The sequence below is a fragment of the Telopea speciosissima genome, chromosome 4, assembly GCF_018873765.1.
Source record: "Telopea speciosissima isolate NSW1024214 ecotype Mountain lineage chromosome 4, Tspe_v1, whole genome shotgun sequence".
NCBI lineage: Eukaryota > Viridiplantae > Streptophyta > Magnoliopsida > Proteales > Proteaceae > Telopea > Telopea speciosissima.
The window spans coordinates 19,605,074-19,628,088 of NC_057919.1; the positions used below are offsets into that span (position 1 = coordinate 19,605,074).

A 23,015-nucleotide genomic window follows, 5' to 3' on the forward strand; every position below is an offset into this window, starting at 1 on the left:
TCAACTTTAGCCATGACTGAATGCTTTGAGCTTAAAAAGCCTGGTTGTGCCACTATTGTTTGTGATGGGAGTTTTCTTGCTGAATCCTGTGAGGCAGGATGGTCCTCAATACTTGCATGCAATAAAAATTTTATTGTTGCTTGTATAGACTTTGTATTTACAGGGAGTGCACAACAAGCTGAAGCAAGGGAGCTGCCCTAAGGATTGCAAAAAGCTCAATCTTTAAATGTTGACAAAATTTGGACTGATTGTGCTGTTTTGGTAGAGTGGGTGACACAGAAATCATATCGCTCGCCTTGGGAGATATTTTCGGTGTTACTAGACATCAAATCCATTTTTGAGAACTTTCACTATGTTTTGCTTTAACAAGAAGAATAGGTGTTTCTACCAAGAAAACAATATTCATAAACTTGTCGTTGCTAGGAGTCCTAGACGTAACTGATTTCTAATGCATGTTTCTTTTTTTTTGGGAATTGGAGAGTTTTAATAGGGGGGAGGGGAGGGGAGGGGAGGGAAGGGGGGGTCTTTTGCCAACTGAGCTGACCCCTTGGGAAATGGAATGTTTCAAACAAAATAAGGCAATGTTTGGTTGCCAAGAAATAAAAAAAAAGACCAGTATTTTGTTAAAAAATCCCCCTTTGTCAAAGTAGGGTTTTTTTTTTTTTTTTTTGGTATCTTATATTCATCTCCTTTTGATGTCATTTTGATAATTTTACTAAAACTTTGAATCATAGTTCGAGCAACTTTCCTTTGGACAAAAAATTGACCTTTGAGATATACATGGGGACCTCAATTACATAGACTAACCCATATATTGCCAAATGACAACTAATGTGTTATACTTCACTAGGCATAGTGACACTTAAAAAGACCAAAATTTAATAATGAAATATGTTATGTTTTGGTGTCAATTACACCATTAGGTGAGGTAATGTTTACAAAAAATTTCACTTTATTTATTTCCCTTGCAACCAAACGGATCGGATCCTTATTAAAAAAAGTGAAGTGATTTTGTGGTATATATATGTAACCCTCCGAGCTGCAACAATTTAATCAAAATTGCAGCAAATAATAAAGGTCCACTGCTGCTACTGGAATACATGCAGTCCACACCATAAGCAATTTTCATCTTTCACTTACCTATTCCTCTCCTCCCTCCCCACCCCTAAGAAAAATGCCCAATCTTACTTAATAATTAATTGATTTCTTTGAAAAGAGCACAGATTAAATGTACATAACCTAACGCACAAACAGGGTCAACCAAAACTAGTGAACTAAAAGACCAAGTTCCTCGAGGCCTCAACACAAAATGGAGCAGAGAAACAGAAAGCCAGCAATGCACACTCTAGGCCTGACAACACCTCGCTTGGCAGTCATCAGCAATCTCATTGGCTGATTCTGACTTCCATTTCCATTTCAGCAATGCTTGATACAACATGAAAGAACAATTTTGAATTCGGTTAGTAAAGTCTGTGATTCTTGATCCCTAGGACCTGGGCTTGAAACCCTCTCCACCTAACACCAACTATCCCTTCCCTCTGTACCCACCAAAAAGAAAATCATTATTAGGTTAAGATGTTCCATCTTACACTGGCTTTCCACCAGTGATGTCAAAAAGGATAACCTACATTTCATATAAACAGGATATATGCACTGGAGACCTGCATATCAGAAAAAATGCTATATATATAAAATAATAAAAAACTGAAATTTTGACACTGTCAAAGACACGTGGGCAAAGTAATTCAAAATGTATATAATTGGGCCAACATGTCTAACCTGGATGCGCCGATTGTGGATTGGTCAAGGTTTCTCCTCAATGGTAGTCACACAAAAGCATTCTGTGGTTAGCAGACCAAGGTAAAATTAATTCATTGAATACAGAAAATCTAGTTGTAGATGGCTCAGAGTGGCTAGTAATAGTAATACCTCATGATCTCAGATGCAAAGTGCACCCATATCAGGAGGATCTCTGGATCCACTGGAAGGGGCAATTTTGGTTGCTCCACCTTTCCTACCCTGCTTTCTTTCTTTTCCTCCCTTACCAGAAGCAATTTTATGATTACTGAGAAATGAATTCCAACAGCAAAAAAGTGATCAGCTAGGGACCTGTTCAATATTTATATATATATATATATATTGCAAGAACAAGACAGAAGAATCAGGTGGAAGGAGGTAATGACCAATGAGAGTGATACAGGTAGTTGAAGGACACAATTATGTATTCTTGAAGATCCTTTGTTTAAAGAGGATGGGGAAGTGGTGCACTTTTGTTCATTTAGGTGATGGCAGGTGACAAATTTGAAGTGATACCAGTGGATAATCAGACTATCAGAGAATTACACCTGAAAAGTTCCATCTTGTGCAGCTTGTATAGATTAGATAATATGGTTATACTGATGTCTGGTGACAGACATCTACACATAGGCTGTCCATGGGTAGGACCCAACTCTCTCAAGACAGGTCACGATCCTAGACAGGCTGTCAACGGATCTGACAAAAGAAAGAAAGAAAAAAAAATTCTAGCAGATCCGGCTTTAGATTCAATTATTAATTGGAAGCTCCCTTATCTGGTCATTTGAACTGATGGATCTAGACAGCCTGATCGGAGTTCAGATCCTAGTTAGTTAAAACGGGAACGGCAAAAATACTTTGCTCGGTACGGCATGTTTAAAACGGCTCAAAATTCGAATGGGATGCTAAAAAGTATGGTCAAACATTCCTAAAACGGCAGAAAAGTGAAAAACGCACAGAACGGGTTTTAAATGTCTAGAATTGAAAAATATGGGACCAAAAAAAGGCAAGATACACACATAAACCAACTACAACATACAAGAAAAACACAATATCCACCTTCAGTAATACGTATAAAGAAAACAAAGCAAAGTAAGCTTGGTGATCATTCCTATTAATACCAATTGGTTTTCAACTTTCAATTTGATCATGTGATACCTCATTGAAGCTCTATTTGGCACTAAAGATGGAAGTGTCATTAAATCTCTCTCTCTCTCTCACCTAAGAGAGAGAGAGAGAGAGAGAGAGAAGAATTTGTAATTTAAGACCGAAGAGCATAGTTATCAAGACAGCAAGGCAACCAAAACGTTGATATTTAAGACCGAAGAGCATAGTTTTCAACACCAACAAGGCGGCAAGGCGCCTGCCTAGGCCACGACTTGATAACTACGCCAAAAAATTTTCAAAATAAGTGCCAAAATGTTGGATACTTCCTTTTTGCACTACTTCTGGCATGGTTCCAATCACCTATGTCCTTGAAACTTACTGCAGAGATTGCTAATATTGGCATTCAATCATGTTTTAAAATCCGCCAATTCAATCAGAATGGGGATTGTATTCTTTAACAATCTTCTCTTTAAGAATGAATGTAATTTTGGATACAATGTGACGGGTCTTTTAATTTCTAACAAGTTTTAACAAGGAAGTCATTTACTCATTTAGTCATCTCAAGGAAATGTTCGTTTCTCAATTGCTCCTGAAAATAAAATAAAAAGTAATATCAGGTCTGGCCGGTTGCACCAATTGAGCAATATAGATTTCTAACACAATCATAGCATGGCTCAAGTAGAGCACATCTCATGCAAGCTGCATGTTTAGTCTAACATGGACAGTGCTCCAGGAGGAGTTAATAAATAGATAAGGCAGCCCGGGGAGAGTAATAAAGGCCACCACCTCCTAGGATTTGAGCATTGTTGATTAAGCACCTAGCAGACAAACTAGGCCGTCCAGCCATAGAGAATCTTAGATGATCTCCATCATGTCTATTCATGTGAAGTCTTCTTGGTAATATTCTATTTTGGTAAACTTCTTGGTAATATTCATGTGAAACTATTCAGTCTGATAACTATGATCTAAACCTTATTGCAACAATTTGAGTTCAGCTACAAAAATCCTATCAAACCATTATACTGTCTAGGGCCTAGGGCATCATTTCTGCTGAAGTGTTGTTAGATGGCTACTCTGACAAAATTTTGACTGGCTCAAACAATGCCTAGGAATTAAATGTTGAATTAGTCCCAAGTTTGATCATGTGAAACAAAAAAGCTTGGGTGATTTGAGTCCGGATCATCTCCTGGGCCAAGGAGAGTAACTTAACCTTTAATAGGCAACATGTGGCAAACCTAACACCGACAACCTTTGCTCCCTTCTTCTTCCTGTCTCTTCTATTAGATTTTTTTTAATCAAATGAGTGGGACCCACCTTTTGTTTATTATTCTTCTTCCTCCTCTTCTTCTTCTCGTTCTCAACTGAGGCTCCCATCCGTCTCCAACATCTCTACAACCACCAGCACCCTTTGCGATCCGCAACCCCTGCAATAATCAACCGCTGCAATCGCCTCCTTGCAACCCTCCCTTCCCTGTCTACAACTCTTCCCTTCCCTGCAACCACACCCCAGCTATGCCCTCTGTTCTGCAACCCCCACCCGCTCTACCCTCTGTACCGCAACCCGCATCATAGAGGATGTGAGTAGTGATTCATATCTGATAAATACTATATTTCCTCAATGGAAACAAATAATAGCAATAATAAAAACCTTTTGTTAATATTACTATCGTTCTCTGAAATCTGGTTTTATTTTGAAACTACTACGAAGCCTATTGTTCATCTTCTCACGTCTTCATCCCCTAAAATCATAAAATTTTCTTCCAATAGAAGTGAAGCTTAAGGTTGGTAGCCCAAAATGGAAAACGGGGAAAATATGAAAAGAACTTTGAAGAAAGGAAATAATCCATTTCCATCAAAAGGGAACACGTCGATTTTCCATCAAATGGTTTCCCCTTTCTTTAATTGTGAATTTTCACAGAAAATGAAATGGATTCGGTTCAAATAGCATGTGAGTTCGTATTTTTTTTTCCCACCTATCGTATGCACATCCCTTTTCAAACCCTTGTTCCTCTTCTTAATAAAGATTAAATTTTTTAGAAATAAATTTCTTTATCAACGAAGCCTATATCAGAATTCTTGTTTCTGCAGTAGGATCCTTGATGTAGATCACAAGTTCATATGTACCCGCAAGAAACAAGCCCCAAAACCAGCCCAACAAGGTTGTGGATACGACTACTGTGAGAGGCAGCCTGGTCTGATGATGTGGCAAGTTTCTGTTGGTTCGATGGAGCATCACCTAAGGCAGCCCCAGCCCCAGCCCAGATAGAAGCATGAAGAAGACAGACAAAAAAAATAAAATTTACAGTTCGTGTGAACAGTACCCCAAATTACTGTTCATGTAAACAGTGATTTGGGGCTGATATGGATAGACTGGTGGAGATTGAATGCAACTTGAAGACTTTATTTAGTTTCTATTTTTATTAGGCATAGTTTCTAATTCAATTATTATCATGTTTCTAATTTTGTTCCTTGCATATTGGCTGAACCATAAAACCTAGTTTCTATTTGGGTAAATTACATTGTGACCCCCTGAGTTTTGCCCTAAATACAGTATGACCCCTTGTTTTTTCTAAAATATAGACTGCGACCCCCTAAGTTTAGGTTAATTATTACACTCAGCCCCACTCCATTAGAGCATTCCCGTTAGTTGCTGATGTGTTGGTCATTGATACCTTAAAATAACAAATATACCCCTAATGGGGTGTGAGCTTACCATTTTGCCCAAAGGGCAGCCAAACTTCACACTATCGTCTCTCTTACTTGTCTCTGCTATATTTCTTCTTCTTCCTCCTGCAAACTCACCTGCCCCCACCCCCTTTGCAACCCCATCCACGCTGGCTTAACGCCCCACTCTCTTCATATTTTTCTTATTTCATTTTCCAGCAACCTCACCTTCCCTCACCCCTCTGCAACTCCGCAATCTAAACCCTAACTCACCCTACTCGGCCATTACACATCGCCTTGGATGCCCGACAACACTCCTTAGAATAATTAAGCTTGAAAACCGTTCCCCATTTGACAGCATGCCCCTAGAGCTCCAAATGATCTATCCCTCTACAACACTCCCTCCTTCGAATCCAAATTCTGCTCCCAATCACTTCCACCATCAGAAGATGAAGAACCCACAAAATTGAAGTCCGAAAAGGATGAAATGTTCCTCGGTCTGAATGCCGAAGACAAACCCATGTAAACCAAAGAACAGGAGACGAGACCCATTAACAAAAGGATCAGGAAAGCCAAGCAACTAGTTTCTGAATCGTTTGGCTTTCGACCCATTTGGAATCGAGGGATGAAGAGAAGAAGTTGTTCTGTTTTCTTCCCTGGTTTTGCAGATTTGGTAATAGTAGTAGAAAACAGGAGCCGTTGACCAGAGGAGCAATGGAACCCAGAGTCTGAGTTGAAATAGCAGTCTTATATGTGAGCTGCAAAGTATATCTGAGCGAGGAGATATAAACCAAAATACCTATGTTAAGTATCATTTCACATTTTGACTGATTACTGGACTCAAAACTAAATCCAAATCTAATGGAAACTAACCAGTTAGTACCCTTAGGGAAGAACTTGTTGGGCATTCACCTTGTCACTTTGTCAGTTGGTATTTTGTTCAACATAAACATTGGAAAGAAGGAACATAGGTTACTCTACATATTGAACAAACTGCACATACAGAGGATGTGTACCGCCTTGGTTCTGCAAATCTCTCCTAGAACAGCTAGAACTCCTGTGTCTTCTTTTGGGTGAGAAAGTGTCAACTAGTTATTAGGGACCTTTTGTTTATGAATTTTCGGCAAGCAAATGTTCTTGCCCTGGCGTGAAAGTGAAAACCACTGGCTGGAGTTTCAACTGATTGGTTCCTGGTGGTTCTGCAGGAAAATGGACATGAAATTATGTTTTACATAACTCAATCAAACCTAATACCAACTAAATGCCATACAAATCCTCTCTAGCTATTCAAATAAATTTTAAATCCTATTTCTTGTTTTTTCATTTCCATTTGTATCGTATATCACCACTCAACCACCACCCCCTTCATTTTCAGTCCATCACTGTTCTTTTAGCTCAACTAAGCATGCAATTACATTTTAAATGCCCCCAAGAGCCAGAGTCAACACTATATAGCCTCTTTTAATCGCTCCATTCAGATCAGTGCCAAGAACTCTGAATTCTAAACTTGACAAACAGGCAGGTGGCCGCTCATTTGGAATCGAGGATGAAGAGAAGAATCTGTTCTGTTTTCTTCCCTGGTTTTGCAGATTTGGTAATAGTAGTAGAAAACAGGAGCCATTGACCAGAGGAGCAATGGAACCCAGAGTCTAGTTTGATATAGCAGTCTTATTTGTGAGCTGCAAAGTATATCTGAGCGAGGAGGGTCGAAGAGCAATGCGGAAATGGTGAAGTCGGTTCAGCGTGCCCTGGATGTTGGTCATTCAAAAAGCAGTGCCTTCTGGCCTATGGGATCCTCGCTAGAGGGTTGCTGGAGTTTGCAGAGCACTCACTGGTGCTGGTATAGGACGGCATCAGCCCTTGAGGCCGCCACTGTGGATCCTATAACCTCTTTATGGCTGTTAAGGTCTCCAAGAGGAGGATTTGGAGCTATTTTAATTGAAAGGCAAAATTGCCATTTAACTTTTATGCTTAACACTGTCCACTTAAAGGTGCTGAGTGTATATTTTAGAATCACAGGGGGTCAAACTGTATTTAGGACAAATCTCAGGGGGTCGCCGTGTAATTTACCCTTTCTGTTTTCATTAGGTTTTTATTTTTTTTAGAAGTTGCTATTTCTTTTTATGAGTTTCTATTTCTTAAGTTTCTAATTTTGTAAGCTGACCTATTCCATTAAATAGGCAGCCCCTCTTGTAATAGAAACAGAATTGGAGAATAGAATTTGTAGCCAAGCTTGCCATTGGTTATGGGAGAAATTCCATGTTTCAACAGCTAGGATAGCTGTGGGTGAGAGACCCATGACCCCCTTTCTTCTCTTCTATATCCACTTCTTCTTATCCTTATATATTCTTCTTCATATGTAACAGAAAAGTAGCAATAAAAAAACAGAGTTGCAATTTTTTATTTGTTCTATTCATTGTATCGATCCTGTTTGCAATCGATCTCCCGTTGGTTTCCCTGGTTCCTGGTAGACACGGTCGACGATTGTTGCATTATACTTCCAATTGAAGATTCATCATGAAAGTCTGATTCGATAACTCCACCAAACTCGAGGGTGAGTTTTTTTTCAAGATGGGGAGAGCTGATGTAGATCACAAGTCCATATGTACCTGTAAGAAACAAGCCCCAAAACCAGACCAGCAAGGTTGTGGATTCGACTGCTGTGAGAGGCAGCCTGGTCTGATGCTGTGGCAAGTTTCTGTTGGTTCGATGGAGCATCACCTAAAACAGCCCCAGCCCAGAGAGAAGCATGAAGAAGACGGACAGAATTCCAAAAAAAAAAAGTTGGCGAACAGTACCACGAGTTACTGTTCATGTGAACAGTGATTTGGGGTTGATATGAACAGACTGGTGGAGATTGAATGCAACTTGAAGACTTTATTTAGTTTCCATTTTTATTAGGCATAGTTTCTAATTCAGTCATTATTATGTTCTAATTTTGTTCCTTTCATGTTGGCTGAACAATAAAGCCTAGTTTCAATTTTCATTAGGTTTCTATTTTTTTTAGAAGTTGTGATTTCTTTTACGAGTATCTATTTCTTAAGTTTCTATTTTGTAAGCTGACCTATTCCATTAAATAGGCAGCCCCTCTTGTAATAGAAACAGATTTGGATAATAGAATTTGTGGCCAAGCTTGCCATTGGTTATGGGAGAAATTCCGTGTTTCAACAGTTGGGATGGCTGTGGGTGAGAGACCCAGGCTGAGATAGCCATTCCCCTACCCACTTTCTTCTCTTCTTTATCATCTTCTCCTTTTTCCTGTTCAACATACACTGCTGTACTGTTTCTGTGACTGCAATAAACTATTGTGAAGATACCCTTTGAAGACCAAATTCAATTCCCAATCATCTTCAAGTTTTGCTGCTGCTGCACACCATTAATAGATCCTTATCATGTTGATCCTGGCTGGCAATCGATCTCTCACTGGTTTCTCACAGGTTTGAGGTCGACTCTGCATTAATCCTGAGGTGAGATGTGTACAAAGTTGGAGGGAGATGAGAGGAAAACTCTGGTTAAAAAAATGAGAGTAGAGGATGGGGCAGGATTGCAGTGGTTGGTGGGTTGGGAGGAAGAAGAGGGGGTAGGTTGAGAAGAAGAACAAGGGACTGGGAATAAGGTGCGGGGCCTAAGGGGATGGTTGCAGCAGCGGGATTGCGGGGCAGGGTGGGGGTTAGGGCATGGTCTGCGTATGGGGGTGGATTGCTGAGAGTGGTGGGACGGGGGAGACTGGAGAGGGTGAGCGTGGGGGCGGGATTGCAAGGGAGGGGAGAGTAAGACCGGGAGAGCGAGGGGGCGGTGGTGGTGGTGGCGGCGGCGGCGGCGGGAGGCAAAATGTGCTTCAGAAAAAGGAGAAGAAGAAGAAGGAAGAAGAAATAAAAAAAATAAAAATAAAAGGATTGAATAAAGAAACAAAACGAGTGAGAGAGGAGGATAGGTTTGAATAAAAAATTTAAAACTAATGAGATAGGAATAACAGGTATTCGGTTTTTCCATTACCACGTGTCATCTCTCCAGCGTTGCAGGAGAGTAACTATTCTCCTTGACCCAAGAGATGATCCGGACTCAAATTTGATTAAGGCAAAATAATTTTAATTTTTTAATGAATTAGCAATCTTGATATAATCAATGAATCATTTCAGTTCTGGTCCCTATCAAACCAAATCATTTCAGTGATTTCAACTGAAATTTGTTGACATTTGATTCCATGAACAGTGCATATAGTGATAATAGGAAGTTAAAGTAGCACCAAAGGAGAGGGGGGGGGGGGGGAGAAGTCAAAGAACATACTTTACAAAATCAGTAGAAGATCTCCCTATGGCTGTTCCACAACAAGCCTTGTACTTTTTTCTTGAACCACAAGGACACACCTTGTTTCTTGGGATTCTCTACAAGAAGTAAAAGTAAAGATCGAAAGAATTGATATGCGTCAGAATATGAAAATATAACCATGTAAAAATACAGTTACCAATAGAGTTTCGATTAAAAACCTTGTCATCATGTTGAGAACATTTATCATCACGAGATTGTTTGTTATCTTTACTCAGTCCTTCATGTTCAGAAGCGTTGTCTGGAGCAGATTCCTTTGACTGCTCAGTGTTTGCATTTTCATTATGACCTGGTATGCTCAAACATATTATTAAAGCAGAAAAGATTCAGAAGACAATTGTTTCAGGGCTTGTTTAAATGTGAAGGAAAAAAGAAAATGAATTTTTATTCTACAATTGCTGTATACATTGCAGCTTTGGAATTCCGATGCATTACAATTTTGGCAAGGATAAAGAGGATTCGGGAAAACTCTGGTTTTTGGTCTTTAGAAAGTGGCTCAATTTAGCTGTTAGATTTATTTGGTAGGCCCTTAATATTTGTGTAGAATGACAAACTCTGTTCAACCCTGTACAAAAGACTTTCTGCTAAAGTTTTTCACAACAAAATTATGAGGAAAACCAATTATTTTCATGATTAAGCATTTTTTTTAATGATTTCCCACAAATTTCACTCATTTGCCAATTCATTTTGATTTTCCTGAGGGATAAAATTGAGCAATTACTTGAAATTTTGTTTCCTTTTGATCAAACTTTTGATAATTTTATTTCCTTTTGACTTCACCTATTGGAACTATCGAGAGACAATACAACTGCATGTCCTTAGAGTTGGTAGACATGTGTGTGGCACCTTTAACTTTTTCTCAAGGTGCCATCAGAATATAAATCAACAATTAAAGCAACATTCTAGAACTAAAAAAAAAAAAAACTTCTCCAAACTCGAATTTGCAAAAAATACTGGCAGGTCATTACCAGAAGTAGGATCATTTTGAGAAGGAATTTTACAGTCTCCAAGTGAATCATCGTCCATTGCTTGTCCGTCCATTGCTTGCTCTGCAATCAAAAACTCTATTGCAGCATCAACATCGCCATCTAGTTCTTGTAAAACCTGAAATAAGAGAGAATACATTCAAGGGGGTGATCTAAAAACAATAAATCATCAGACACTGCCCTAAAAATATAAAATCAAAAGGTTGAATTTTGGAGGGGAGCGGAGTGTCAACAGGACACCTAAAGAAAGAATACATTCAAGGGGGTGACCTACCTCTTCAACTTTATCAGCATTTTCACAACCACTTCCAGCTATGACCAGTTTAATTGATCCAGCATCAATTCTATTATTTTCAAATAGAGCTCCTTTGGACTTGGCAACTGACGCTTTTGCTTGCTGGGATGTTGTTGAAAGATTAGCATCCGCCTTCCAAAATTTATTTCAGACATTGTTAGGCTTTCACTCCAATTTTGCAGTATAAATTTAAAAGCATAATAGAGACTACAGTTATTAATTGTACAAGTGCTATTAAAATAGAAACCTTAATCGCGATTGGCTTAGCTGGCCCATTACAAGGATCTTCCTTTAACCGCACACTATTGTAATGCTCTTCATTATGATATGATCTGTAATAAGGTTGAAGTTTGCAAGTTATGACTGCATAATAAAACAATACAAAATCCACTGTGTAAAACAAGAAACAATAAAGGGGGAACAGCACAATTGACAACGCAGACGAAGCCATTAAGGAACAGAATCTTATCCAGCAGTAAATTTTTCAGCTTGAATCTAAGGTTCAAGTTTGAAAATTTCTGTTGTTTTAAGGCTTTTTGCACTTTTTTAACTCTTTCAAGTCCTCTTGCTATTTGAGGTTTACTGATTAGATGAATCATGAATGCAGTCAAACTATAAGAGGTTGACTCCATCTTAGAAACATAAATGCTAAGCAGCTATGGTCTAATTTTAATTCATTAGCATCTTCACAATCTTCATATGCGTCATGCATACATATTTCAATCTGTCTAGATCCAGCCACCAAACAAGTACATCAAGTCTCTAAGAAAATCCATGGTATGCTCCTGTATTGATGTAGAAAGCACTACAACAAACAGTATAGTTGTAGGCTTAAGAAGAAAAGGTCCATACTTAGCCCAAAGATCCTTCATCTGGGCCTTTTGGTTCAGGCCAGACCAAGTTCATGGTCTGGGTGTTACTGGTTCACTAAAAACCCGAATCTTGGGGCCTTTATTGTAGTACTAGTACATAATTAGTTTGGTTTCTATTTTGTTATTAAGATAGCACCTTTAGTTTATAATAAGTAGTTTCTATTTATAAGTTACTTGATGTACAAGGATCCACTACTACATGCGTGGACCTCCTTTTTTTAGTTTCCTTTTGATGGGAGTAAACCCTTCTATATATTGTAAGGGCCTTAGAGCTCACCCTACGATTTTATGAATGAAGAATGTTTGAATTTTGTGCCTTAGTTGCTGTGAGAAACAGCTGAACAGTGAGATACCACTGTGGTTAGTGAAATACTGACCAAGACCATAGGTGAGAGGCCATGGTCATACCCCCTATTCTTCCCTCTTCACTTTTCCTTCTTCCCTTTGTTTCTAATTTATTTCCCTGCAATCCTGCTCTCTAAAAGTACTGTCCGAGACCTACTGAAGCTGTGATGTTGCCTGGGATGTTCCATGAAGTTGAAGCACGGTTGACAGTGAGCTAATACCAAGTGAAGACCCCGCTACATCTCCCATATCCTGCGACACCCTTCTTTTGATGTTCCACCACTGCAGCCTATCTCTCCCACATATTCACAATTCTGTCCATCAGATTTAAGTGGTATTTTTTAACGTTTCATTCTCTGTTGGAGACCTTCCATCGACCTTAATCTCAGTCACATCTAATGGCTGACTCTGCTACAAGTAGTTGCTGATTTTTGTGACTACTTTCTAATTTCAGTCTTTCCTTCATACCTGTTGATCTAACCATCAACTTGCTGAGATATTTGGAGGACCATCTCCATTGATTAGTCCCCACAATTGATCAATGTTCCAGGTTCCGGTTTCGACCAGGCTGAAAACTGAAATTTTGGTGAAAATCTGTACACTTTTTTTTTGCATGTTTTGATGATGGGTTTTGAGGGCCAAATGGCCAAATTAGGGTTAAAACGAGGAAGGTGATCAGCTTATTTCTAAATTTCGATCGAAATCTATACACTTAAATTTCTCACACCAGCTTGTACAAGGAAGAGATGATCAGCTTGTTTCTCGTTTCAGATTGGGGTTATAGCCTAACATCCATGATAAATAGGAGTCACAAGCACTAATGCCTTGCAAGATTGTTTTGAAAAGGCCCTCCAAGCAGAAGACTTGGTAAAAACCGCAACCCAGAGATTCAATCCTCAATCCAGAGAGGGTAGATGAAGTTTTCCAGCCACCAAACCTACTGGTTTTTTTACATATCGAGTTGCACCTACGGCCATGGACAATGGTAAAGCCCCTATGGCAAGTGGTGGAGCAACCAAATGTTACAATTGCAACGGTGACAAACACTTGCCAAATTCTGTCCACAATGTCACATGAGTAATTCCATCATAACAGCCATTGAAGCCAACTCAGAGGCTCAATTTTGTGATCCCCAAGATGATGAGACCCTCGTTAATGCAGCCCTTGAGAACGAGTCCTATGATATTGATATAATAGATGAGGAGAATGAAGATATATATGACATACATGTTGTGAATCGTATCCTGGCCGCCGAATCCAAAGGTGAAGATTGACTATGGCAATGTGGCATTGTATCTTCTACCACTCGTATGTCTAGTGGATCACTTAAAGCTCAAGTCATTGTAGACAGTGGCAGCTGCGTGAACGTTGTATCACAAGCTTTAATCACTGAAGGTAAGTTGCAACAGGATTGTCGGGGGTGTAATGTACCCAAAATGTCCTGCCTAGATCCTGGCTCGAAACGTGGTGCTTGTGGTGTATGGTGTGCAAGGGTTATGGTATTAAAGTTGCACCTTCCCTCACAAGGCGTCTTTTGAGGGATTGGCAAGCGCTTTGATCCTAACAATTGATATCAGAGCAGGTCGCGTGTTCGAGTCTCCCCAGTGCCATGGGTGCTCTGTTATTGGGCGTGCATTTGGGGGGGGGGGGATTGTTGGGGGAGTAATGTACCCAAAATGCCCTGCCCAGATCCCGGCTCGAAACGTGGTGCTTGTGGTGTATGGTGCGCAAGGGTTATAGTATTAAAGTTGCACCTTCCCTCACAAGACATCTTTTGGGGGATTGGCAAGGGCTTCGATCCTAACAAGGAGCAGCCCCCACAACCTTACAAGGTTTCCCTGAGATAACACACTTGAGGTAGACCAGTGGTGTTCTGTGCCTATAAAGCTGGCTGGTTATGAGGAGAGTGTATGGTGTGACGTTATAGCAATGGTGTTGACTGATCTACTTCTTGGAAGACCATGGATGTATGATAACAATGTGTTGGTAGGTAGCATGAAGAACCAATGTTTCTTTGACTTCAGTGGTACACTGGTACACCTTTGCTGCCAAACCCAATCAATATACTGGATGAAAACAAAAGATCAAGGCTGCTCAAGCAAAAAGGTAACAGATTTTACAGTTCTTGAACAAGGACCAGTAAGCAAAAAAGAGTGCAAACAGCAAAGAACGGCAAGAGAGCAAACAGTCCAGCAAGAAGCAGCATACGGACATGAAACTCTTGGCTTTACCACATCAAGAGTTCATCGAAACTACCAAGGAGACTGGTTTGATATTGGCCTTAGTAACAAAGGAAGTTGTTTCCATGACTGAAAATAAATTTCCTAAACCTATAAAGGATTTAATTTATGATTTTGCAATCCTAGTGCCTAAGGACTTAACCGACGAGCTCCCACCCATGAGAGATATTCAGCACACCATTTATCTAGTGCCAGAGTCGGTCTTTCCTAATCTTCCCACTTACCGTCTTAGCCCTACTGAGCATGCCGAGCTCAAGATACAAGTGGATGAACTATTGAGGAAAGGATTCATTCAATAAAGCATGAGCACATGTGTCGTAAGTCGTAACAACCTTACTCACTCTGAAGAAAGATGGACCATGGCACATGTGCATTGATAGTCTAGCAGTTAATAACATCACCATCAAGTACAGGCCTCCTATTCCTCGACTTGATGACATGTTAGACATGCTGATAGGAGAAACAACCTTTTCCAAGATAAATCTTAGAAGTGGCTATCACTAGATTTGTGTCCATTCGGTAAACGAATGGAAGATGCCTTTTCAAAGCAAAGGATGGATTATATGAATGGAAGGTCATGCCATTTGGCCTTACAAATGTCCCTAGCACCTTTATGAGGGTCATGAACATGCACTTCGTCCCTTTAACAGCAAGTTCCTTTTTGTTTACTTTGATGATATCTTAATTTACAGTAAAGAGAAGGAAGACCATTTAGACCACTTGAGGTGTGTGATGCAAGTCCTACGAGCTGAAAAGCTCTACATCAACCTCAAGAAGTGTTTGTTCATATTACCTAAGGTTCTTTGTTTTCATAGTATCATCAAGAGGCATGGAAGCTGATACAGAGAAGATTCAAAGCATCGATTGGTCCATACCAAAGACTCTTATGGAGGTCCGAAGTTTTCATGGCTTAGCATCAAAGCATCTTTCAATCGACGATTCATTAAAAGTTTCAGTGCTATCATGGCACCAATTACTGAGTGCATAAAGCAAAGCAAAGGCAAATTCCAGTGGACTCCAGCCGCTATTAAAGCCTTCGTACTTATCAAATAGAAAATTACGAAGGCTCCGATGTTACTACCAGATTTTGACCACATATTTGAAGTTGCCACGGGTGCTTCTCACATTGGCATTGGTGATGTTCCAATGCAAGGTAGTCACCCTATCGCTTTCTATAGTAAAAAGTTGAATGATGCGAAAAGAAGGTACCCACCTACGATCTTGAACTATATGCAGTAGTACAAGTCTTGAAGCAATGGCGGCACTTTTCTAGGATCATGAAGCTCTCAAACATTTGCACTCCCCAAGAACAATAAGCAACCGGCATGTCAAATGGTAAGCGTACCTCCAAGAGTTTATTTTTGCCTTGAAGTTTAAAGCTGGAATAGAGAGCCAAGTTGATGATGTGTTGAGTAGAAAAGTGCTCACCTTGAATACCCTCTATGCTCAAGGTACAAGCCTTGACCATATCAAAACTGAGTAGTGCCCTTACGATACTGATTTTGCTAATGTTTATCAGATTTAGTAAAGTCTTGTGCTAGGGGCTGTCATTTCTCACAATTGGATGGAAAGAAATCTTAGAAGATGGACCTCCAATTCCTGATTTTTTGATAAGATTTGGAAAGCCATCTTCTTTGATGTTAGCTCTAAGCTGCAAATTCTTCGATTTGGCTCTCTTGTTGACTCTCCTAGAAATAGGCACATTGCTTCATTTTGGAGCTTTGATGTTTCTTTTATTCAGACTCCTAGCTGCCCCTTTAGGGCTTGTTAGGGCTTGGGTCTTTGTATAGCTTCCCCCCCCCCCCCTCTTCTTTTCTGTCCTGTTTTTGGGAATGCATTTTTATTCACCAAAAAAAAAATGTTTATCAGATTTTCAAGGAGGTACCAATGCAAAGTATTTCTTACATGATGGTTTCCTCTTTTTAGGAGCTCGCCTATGCATCCCCATCACATCTTTAAATCAGAACCTTATATGGGAGCTACATGGAGGTGGATTGGAAGGACACTTTCGTAAGGATAAATCCTGATCTCAGGTGGCTGATCTCTACTACTGGCCACATCTTAAAAGAGACATTCAACATGTGATAGAAAGGTGTCGTACATGCCAGATTGCTAAAGAAGGGAAACAAAACACGAGATTATACTCCCCGCAGCCTGTACCTCATACACCGTGGCTGCATATCAACATGGCCTTCGTGCTTGGCTTACCCCTTACTGGAAAAAAGCGTGATTCCATATTTGTGGTGGTGGACAAGTTTTCAAAGATGGCTTACTTCATACCTTGTCGGAAGACCTATTATGCAAGCCACACTGCCACCATATTCTTCAAAGATGTGGTGCAACTACCTGGACTGCCGGAATTGATTGTCTCTGATCATGAATGTAAAGTCCAGAGTTACTTTTGTAAGACTTGAGCTAAATTTATCTCCTTACTTTCTATTTTATTACTCCAATTACATCCAGCAATCCAGCCCTTGGATCACCATCAAACTTTGGGGTACCATTCCTAAACCCTATTGCTCATTCAACAAGAATTGGGGTTAGGGCTTCTTTGGTATCATTTTTCGTTTTCATTTTCTGACATTTTTTTCATTTTTTCATGTGTTTGGTATCACTTTTGAAACTTGTTATTATTTAAAATAAATGAAAACACCCCCAAAATGATAATAGACTCAAGAGTCTATTATGGATTATAGCCAAAATCTGTTTTTCCTTCATTTTTTCGCTCTTTAATGAGCACATGATCATAAGACCCAAATATGAGGGGTAAAATAGACATTTGCTCTTATTTTAGAAAGGTAAGCCCCCTCCTCCTTCTGCCTGCAACGAGCCTCACCTCTGCAGCCTGGGATTGAGCGGAATCGGGGCTCTTCTTCTTCCTGCAATGAGCCTCACCTCTGCGGTCTGGGATTGAGCGGAATCGGGGCCCCAAAAATCAAATCAAAACCCCACGAAAAGAGAAGACATCCAAAAATCATGATTTGGCTTCTCAACTACCTACCCTGCTGATCCATGAAGATTTCTGTCTACCGCAATCAAGTTATATGAATATTTCTGCTATCAACTACATTCTGGAATTTGTTTTTGAAGAGATCGATATCTGCAAATTACTTTTCATCTAGCCACTTGGTGCTGCTCAATTTTTAAGGGCTACTTACTACTGGTGGGAGGTACCCTTGATCCAATTTGTGGGCTATCTCTATCTCCTAAGTTGCTGCAGTTTGATTTCTCCAAAACAGTAGGCGATACTCTGTTTTTTAAAAGAAATCTCCCCACATCGATTTCTTAATTACTCAATATCTTGCCAGCAGATCTGTTCAGGCTTTAAGGGCATCATTATCCTCTATTGGAAGAGCACTCGACAGTTACTTGGGTTCCATCTGACCACTTGTTTTTTGGTGATGAAAAATCACATTTCCACAGTTAGCTGTAGAGAGAAAAAGGAAAGAGAGAGAGCATGGCAAAGAGAGCGAAGACGCTTTTGGTGGTGAAAATCACATTTCCCCATCCCTTTACGGTTTAGAGTTGATTTGAGAAAGAAGATGGGTGATGGGAGAATTTCTTCACCTACCACTAAAATATATATGGGTTTTGGGCCAATTTCTCTAAAAATTATTTACATATAGGTAGTTACCAAACTTATTTTTCGTTCTACAAACTATTGTATTTAGTAGTTACCAAACAGTTTTTATTTTTTGATCAAAATGGTTTTTAGTAATGATTTTTTTTTAATAGGCCAAAATGAAAATGAAAAATGATACCAAAGAGAAACTTAATCTGAGCCCTGGTTCCTCACCAATCGGTCCTTTTATTTTGCTGGAATTTATATCCACAGTCCTACTTGTGGTTTGGGTTGACTACTTGTTGTTTTAGTAAAGTCTACCCTTATTATATTCTAAAATAATACCAGAGCACTGACTCGAAGCAAACAATCTGGTACTAACAAGTCTACAAGAAGATTCTCTTTCCCCTTTTTTTAAAAATTGAAGGAAAAAGTGGTTCAAAAAATTTTCATATTTAAAAGTTTGATTATGACAAAAAAAAAACTATCTAGATGGAAGAGGGTGTGTGGATTCACTAGTGAGAGTCACTGTTCAAGACATTGCCAAGCCCAGTTTAATAACAGTCTCCATAACTAATAGGATTCTTTTCAATCTGTTCACAAAGTAGCCCACAGAAGTGAGGAAGGCCAAGACTGAAAATCCAGGTTTCCTTGTCATGCACCATGTATGTTCAATCAAATAACTATAGACCCATATGTATGATGTTCCATGCTTAAAATACAGATACGCTTGTCCTAATAGTATTAATTGTACAGGGGGGACTTATGTGTAAAATAATGACTTCATTCCCTTTATATTAGGTTTTTTTTTCAAACGCCCCCCTCAAATTGCCCATACGTACAAATGCACCCCTGAACTTTCACTAATTCCAAATGCGCCCCTACTTTTCAAACTTTGTAACACTCTAGTCCAATCCGTTAGTCTGGGATGTTAGACATTAGTTTCAGGGAATCTAATGACCAAAATGCCCTTATGAAACGTTGCAAATGCTGCTTCCAAATGGCCTCTATTTCCTTTTTTTTAAGTGAAAAAGTTGATATATTTTACCCACTAACCTTCTCATATTTATAATTTAAAGGGATTTTTTCAAACGCCCCCCTCAAATTGCCCATGCGTACAAATGCACCCCTGAACTTTCACTAATTCCAAATGCATCCTTACTTTCCAAACTTTGTAACACTCTAGTCCAGTCCGTTAGTCTGGGATGTTAGACGTTAGTTTCAGGGAATCTAATGCCCAAAATGCCCTTATGATAAAAATTCACCAAAATTAAAGAGTAAAGTGACCAAATTGCCCTCATCTTCCCCAAATCATTTGGGGTTTGAAACTGAAAATCGAATAAACCTCTTTACTCCTCCTCCTTCCCTCTTCTTCCAGCCTTTTCTCCCATAGACATCTCATACTGCAAATCCTCCCTCAGGGAAGAAGATACCCTTTATCAACCTGTCCATTTTCACCAATCTATCTGAATCGACCCTATCATGGATCGAAATCTCCCAACTCTTCTTCTCCAATGGACTTCAATTTCAAGGCCCAGGCAGATTCTCTGAGGAATTATTTCAAAGGAAATGTTGTTGGGCTTGGAATCGTCACTGCTATGAATGAAAGCAACGATACCCATGAAGCTTTTCTCTTCTAAGAGTAGCAGAACTGCTAAAATAGCAGTTTCATCAAGATCACTGCCGATTCCGATCGTTTCCGCTAAACCCGTCTCTAAATTTAGCGGACCCATTTGGAGACGGATGAGATGGAGTTGTCTGAGAGCTATACTTGTGTTGTTTCTCATTTTGGGAATGATTCCGTCAAGAAACGTGAGTACTTCGATGACAAGCCCCAAGATACTGTTACTACCGCCGATGCTACTGCCGCTGCTGCTGTCGCCGTCGCCGTCGCCACTGGTGGCAACTGGGGGTATTCACAAGTCTTCCCTCCGTCATCTCCACCCATGTATGCTGGGATGGTGGGGACTGGAACCGTATTTCAGGCTGCTAATTTCTTGAACTCTTGCTACCTGTGCAAGAAGAAGCTTCATGGGCTTGACATTTTCATGTACAGGTATCAATTAAAAATAAAAAAAGAAAAATTAATAATCCTTTTCTTTTAACGATTTTTACGTGCAAATTTCCCTCAGATTTTCTAATTAAGCATAATTTGTTTTCTTAACAATTTGATTTTGTTTAGATATTTTCTGTATGTGTGGTTTTTTGTTTATTTTTGTTGATTTCTGATAGATATACTTGCAGGTTACTTACTGACTGTTCTGTTTTCTTAGCAATTCATTTTATTGTTTAGTTTCAAACCTAAACAATTTGGGGAAGCTGAGTGCATAAGGGCATTTTGGTCATTAGATTCCCTGAAACTAACGTCTAACATCCCAGACTAACGGACTGGACTAGAGTGTTACAAAGTTTGGAAAGTAAGGATGCATTTGGAATTAGTGAAAGTTCAGGGGTGCATTTGTACGCATGGGCTATTTGAGGGGGGCGTTTGAAAAAACCCCTTTAAATTATAAATATGAGAAGGTTAGTGGGTAAAATATATCAACTTTTTCACTTAAAAAAAAGGAAATAGAGGCCATTTGGAAGCAGCATTTGCAATGTTTATTCCTCTCTTCTCGATGCCAGATTATGACTGAGACCACCTCAATGGTTTAGAAGACCTTGAGCAAGAAACTGATAGCAGGTACGTGCCTTCTCCATCTTATTCCTCCTCCTCTTTCTCCTCCATATTCGTCTTCTTCTCCGCCTCCTCCTGGTCTTGCATCAGCAGTCACAGTTGCAGCGGTGTCTGTCCTACAATGGCAGCGAGAGCTGCGCCTGCTACTGCTGCAACCTTCTTCTTCTTCCTCTTCTTACACCTCTGCTGATACTGCAGCATTGTGGCAATGATGGTGGCGACCGAGGGGGTGGTAGTGCTCTGGCTTTCCTTCTTATTCTCTATTTTCCTCCATTTTCTTCACTTGTCTCCCTATTTCCTCTCTTTTCCTCCTGTTCCTCCCATTTCCTCCCCCTAATCCTCATATTTTCCCTTTCTTTTCCCCCTATTTTCTGTCTGGGAGCTTTGAACAGTAAGGCAACCGGTCAACTAGGGTTCAAGAACCGCCTATTCACCTGGTGCCAATGCTTTAACAACTATGCGAGTACCCACAATAAAAGTTACAGATTAGCAATTTAATTGCTCATGATTTGAAAGTGAAAACAAGCAGTATGTCAACATATATACCTGTTTAACAAGCAGTATGATGTTATTCTTGATACTTATTTGGGGTGTGTGTGCACAGGGAATGCCCACTATTCTTCAAGCCTTCACTGAGAATGCAGATACTTAGTCACTTGACAGAGCACAGCTATATATAGTCTGAAATTTTGCGGCTAAGAAAAATGATAAACAAACTATGTCTTCATCTGTGAACATAAACTATAAAAAATAATGGATTAGATTTCTCACTAGAAGCCAAACTAAATGTTTTGTTCAAGATCTTCTCTGCGAAATTTGCATTTATATTCTTAGCTTTCAATTATAGGCTGAAACAATTTATTTTACTTGGTACTCCAGGATAAGAGATCATTTTGAAGGAAAAAAAAAGATATTACAGCAAGGATAACATCTTTTTTTTGGGGAGGTGGGGCTAAAGTGGGCTATAAGACTACATCAAGAATAACATCATAATCAGAGATCTAACACATGTACATAACACCAACACATATCCCAGTTCGTTAAAGGATCAGGGAAAAGAAAAATAGATTCAACCAAATATAGGATCTAAAAGCACTTACAAATGGATCATATGAACTCCATGGTCATCGAAGTTCCTTACATACCACCTTGGTGACATCATCTGCATCAAAGTGCAGTCCTAAGCAGAATGAATATGCATATTATACTACATTTTGCTGTAATGTGTGTACAAATCTAATATCCATATGCACATTTATGCTATGATCATTCATCAAATAGCACTTTTGACAATTTTATGAATCCAATAAAACTGACACATGATTTCAAGGCAATCATTGATTTAAAAAAATGGTGCATGATCATTATAAAGGAGCACATGAAGTTTCCCCATTGGAAAGTTGCCAAATATTGAGGGAGCTCACTTTATACTCATTTTGAAAGAATAGTGGACAATCTCATGGCTGAATTTGCCAGATAATGTATCATATATAGGTAATTAGCAGGTTTTTTTAAGACTACTACTGCAAGAAGATATTGGAGTAAGAGTCAAGGCATCAGGGAAGCTAAACAGAGGTAAGAATGTAAGGTTGTATAAAGAAACATCCAGACGTCAGGTATCAAGAATAGGATGGTTTGATTTAAGTGGAATACAAAGTAATGCAGATCAAAAGAAGGATCTGTTGGTGGTGGGGAGAGAAAGATATTGAGGAGAAAAGAGATCGCAAGATGGAAACAGAGAGGGGAGAGAGGAGAGAGAGAGAGAGAGAATCACAAAAGTGTGGGGGGAGGGAGAAGATAGAGGCAACAACCTCCATAGTCCATCCCAAAACAAACTAACTATTTTTTAATCAATCAAATCGTGGGAAGGATCTTGCCTCTTAAATATTTATAACACTGAAAACAGAAAAATAAATAAAACAGAATTTTAGTTGATCCTAAGCTCTCCAATCATTGACTGTTTTAGGAGAGTTCCTACTTGACCTAAACAAGCAACTAAATAAAGAAATAAAAACTTTAACTGATTAGGAAACTTCCTTCCCTACGCAGGCTGTGTTAGGAAGTATCCTGTTCTATCCAAAAAACCTAAACTAAAGTAACCGACTCTAAATAGGAAACCAAATAAATGAGGAAATCTCCCGCTTGGG

The 23,015-nt window shown here is 39.4% G+C and overlaps 1 protein-coding gene and 1 long non-coding RNA gene across 5 annotated transcripts in view; one reads left to right on the plus strand and one right to left on the minus strand.

The window, feature by feature from the left end:
- Positions 1 to 1,217: 1,217 nt before the first annotated feature.
- The window catches only part of LOC122660423 (OVARIAN TUMOR DOMAIN-containing deubiquitinating enzyme 7), a 72,817-nt gene continuing 51,019 nt past the window's right edge, over positions 1,218 to 23,015 (minus strand). For 2 of the 4 annotated variants that reach the window (XM_043855727.1, XM_043855728.1), the window contains exons 5-13: positions 21,969 to 22,030; positions 11,420 to 11,504; positions 11,152 to 11,304; positions 10,860 to 10,995; positions 10,053 to 10,180; positions 9,853 to 9,950; positions 1,930 to 2,065; positions 1,780 to 1,840; positions 1,220 to 1,661 (exon numbers count right to left, since the gene is read on the minus strand). In XM_043855727.1, the coding sequence (XP_043711662.1) occupies positions 1,939 to 2,065; positions 9,853 to 9,950; positions 10,053 to 10,180; positions 10,860 to 10,995; positions 11,152 to 11,304; positions 11,420 to 11,504; positions 21,969 to 22,030 (789 nt within the window). In that variant the 3' untranslated portion in view covers positions 1,220 to 1,661; positions 1,780 to 1,840; positions 1,930 to 1,938. Of the gene's footprint in view, positions 1,662 to 1,779; positions 1,841 to 1,929; positions 2,066 to 9,852; positions 9,951 to 10,052; positions 10,181 to 10,859; positions 10,996 to 11,151; positions 11,305 to 11,419; positions 11,505 to 21,968; positions 22,031 to 23,015 lie in introns of all 4 variants that reach the window. The other 2 variants (XM_043855725.1, XM_043855726.1) reach the window with 2 other exon arrangements.
- LOC122660424 lies at positions 20,078 to 22,425 on the plus strand. Its single transcript, XR_006332684.1, has 3 exons — positions 20,078 to 20,247; positions 21,095 to 21,097; positions 22,415 to 22,425. It is a non-coding gene; the product is annotated as an uncharacterized LOC122660424 (long non-coding RNA).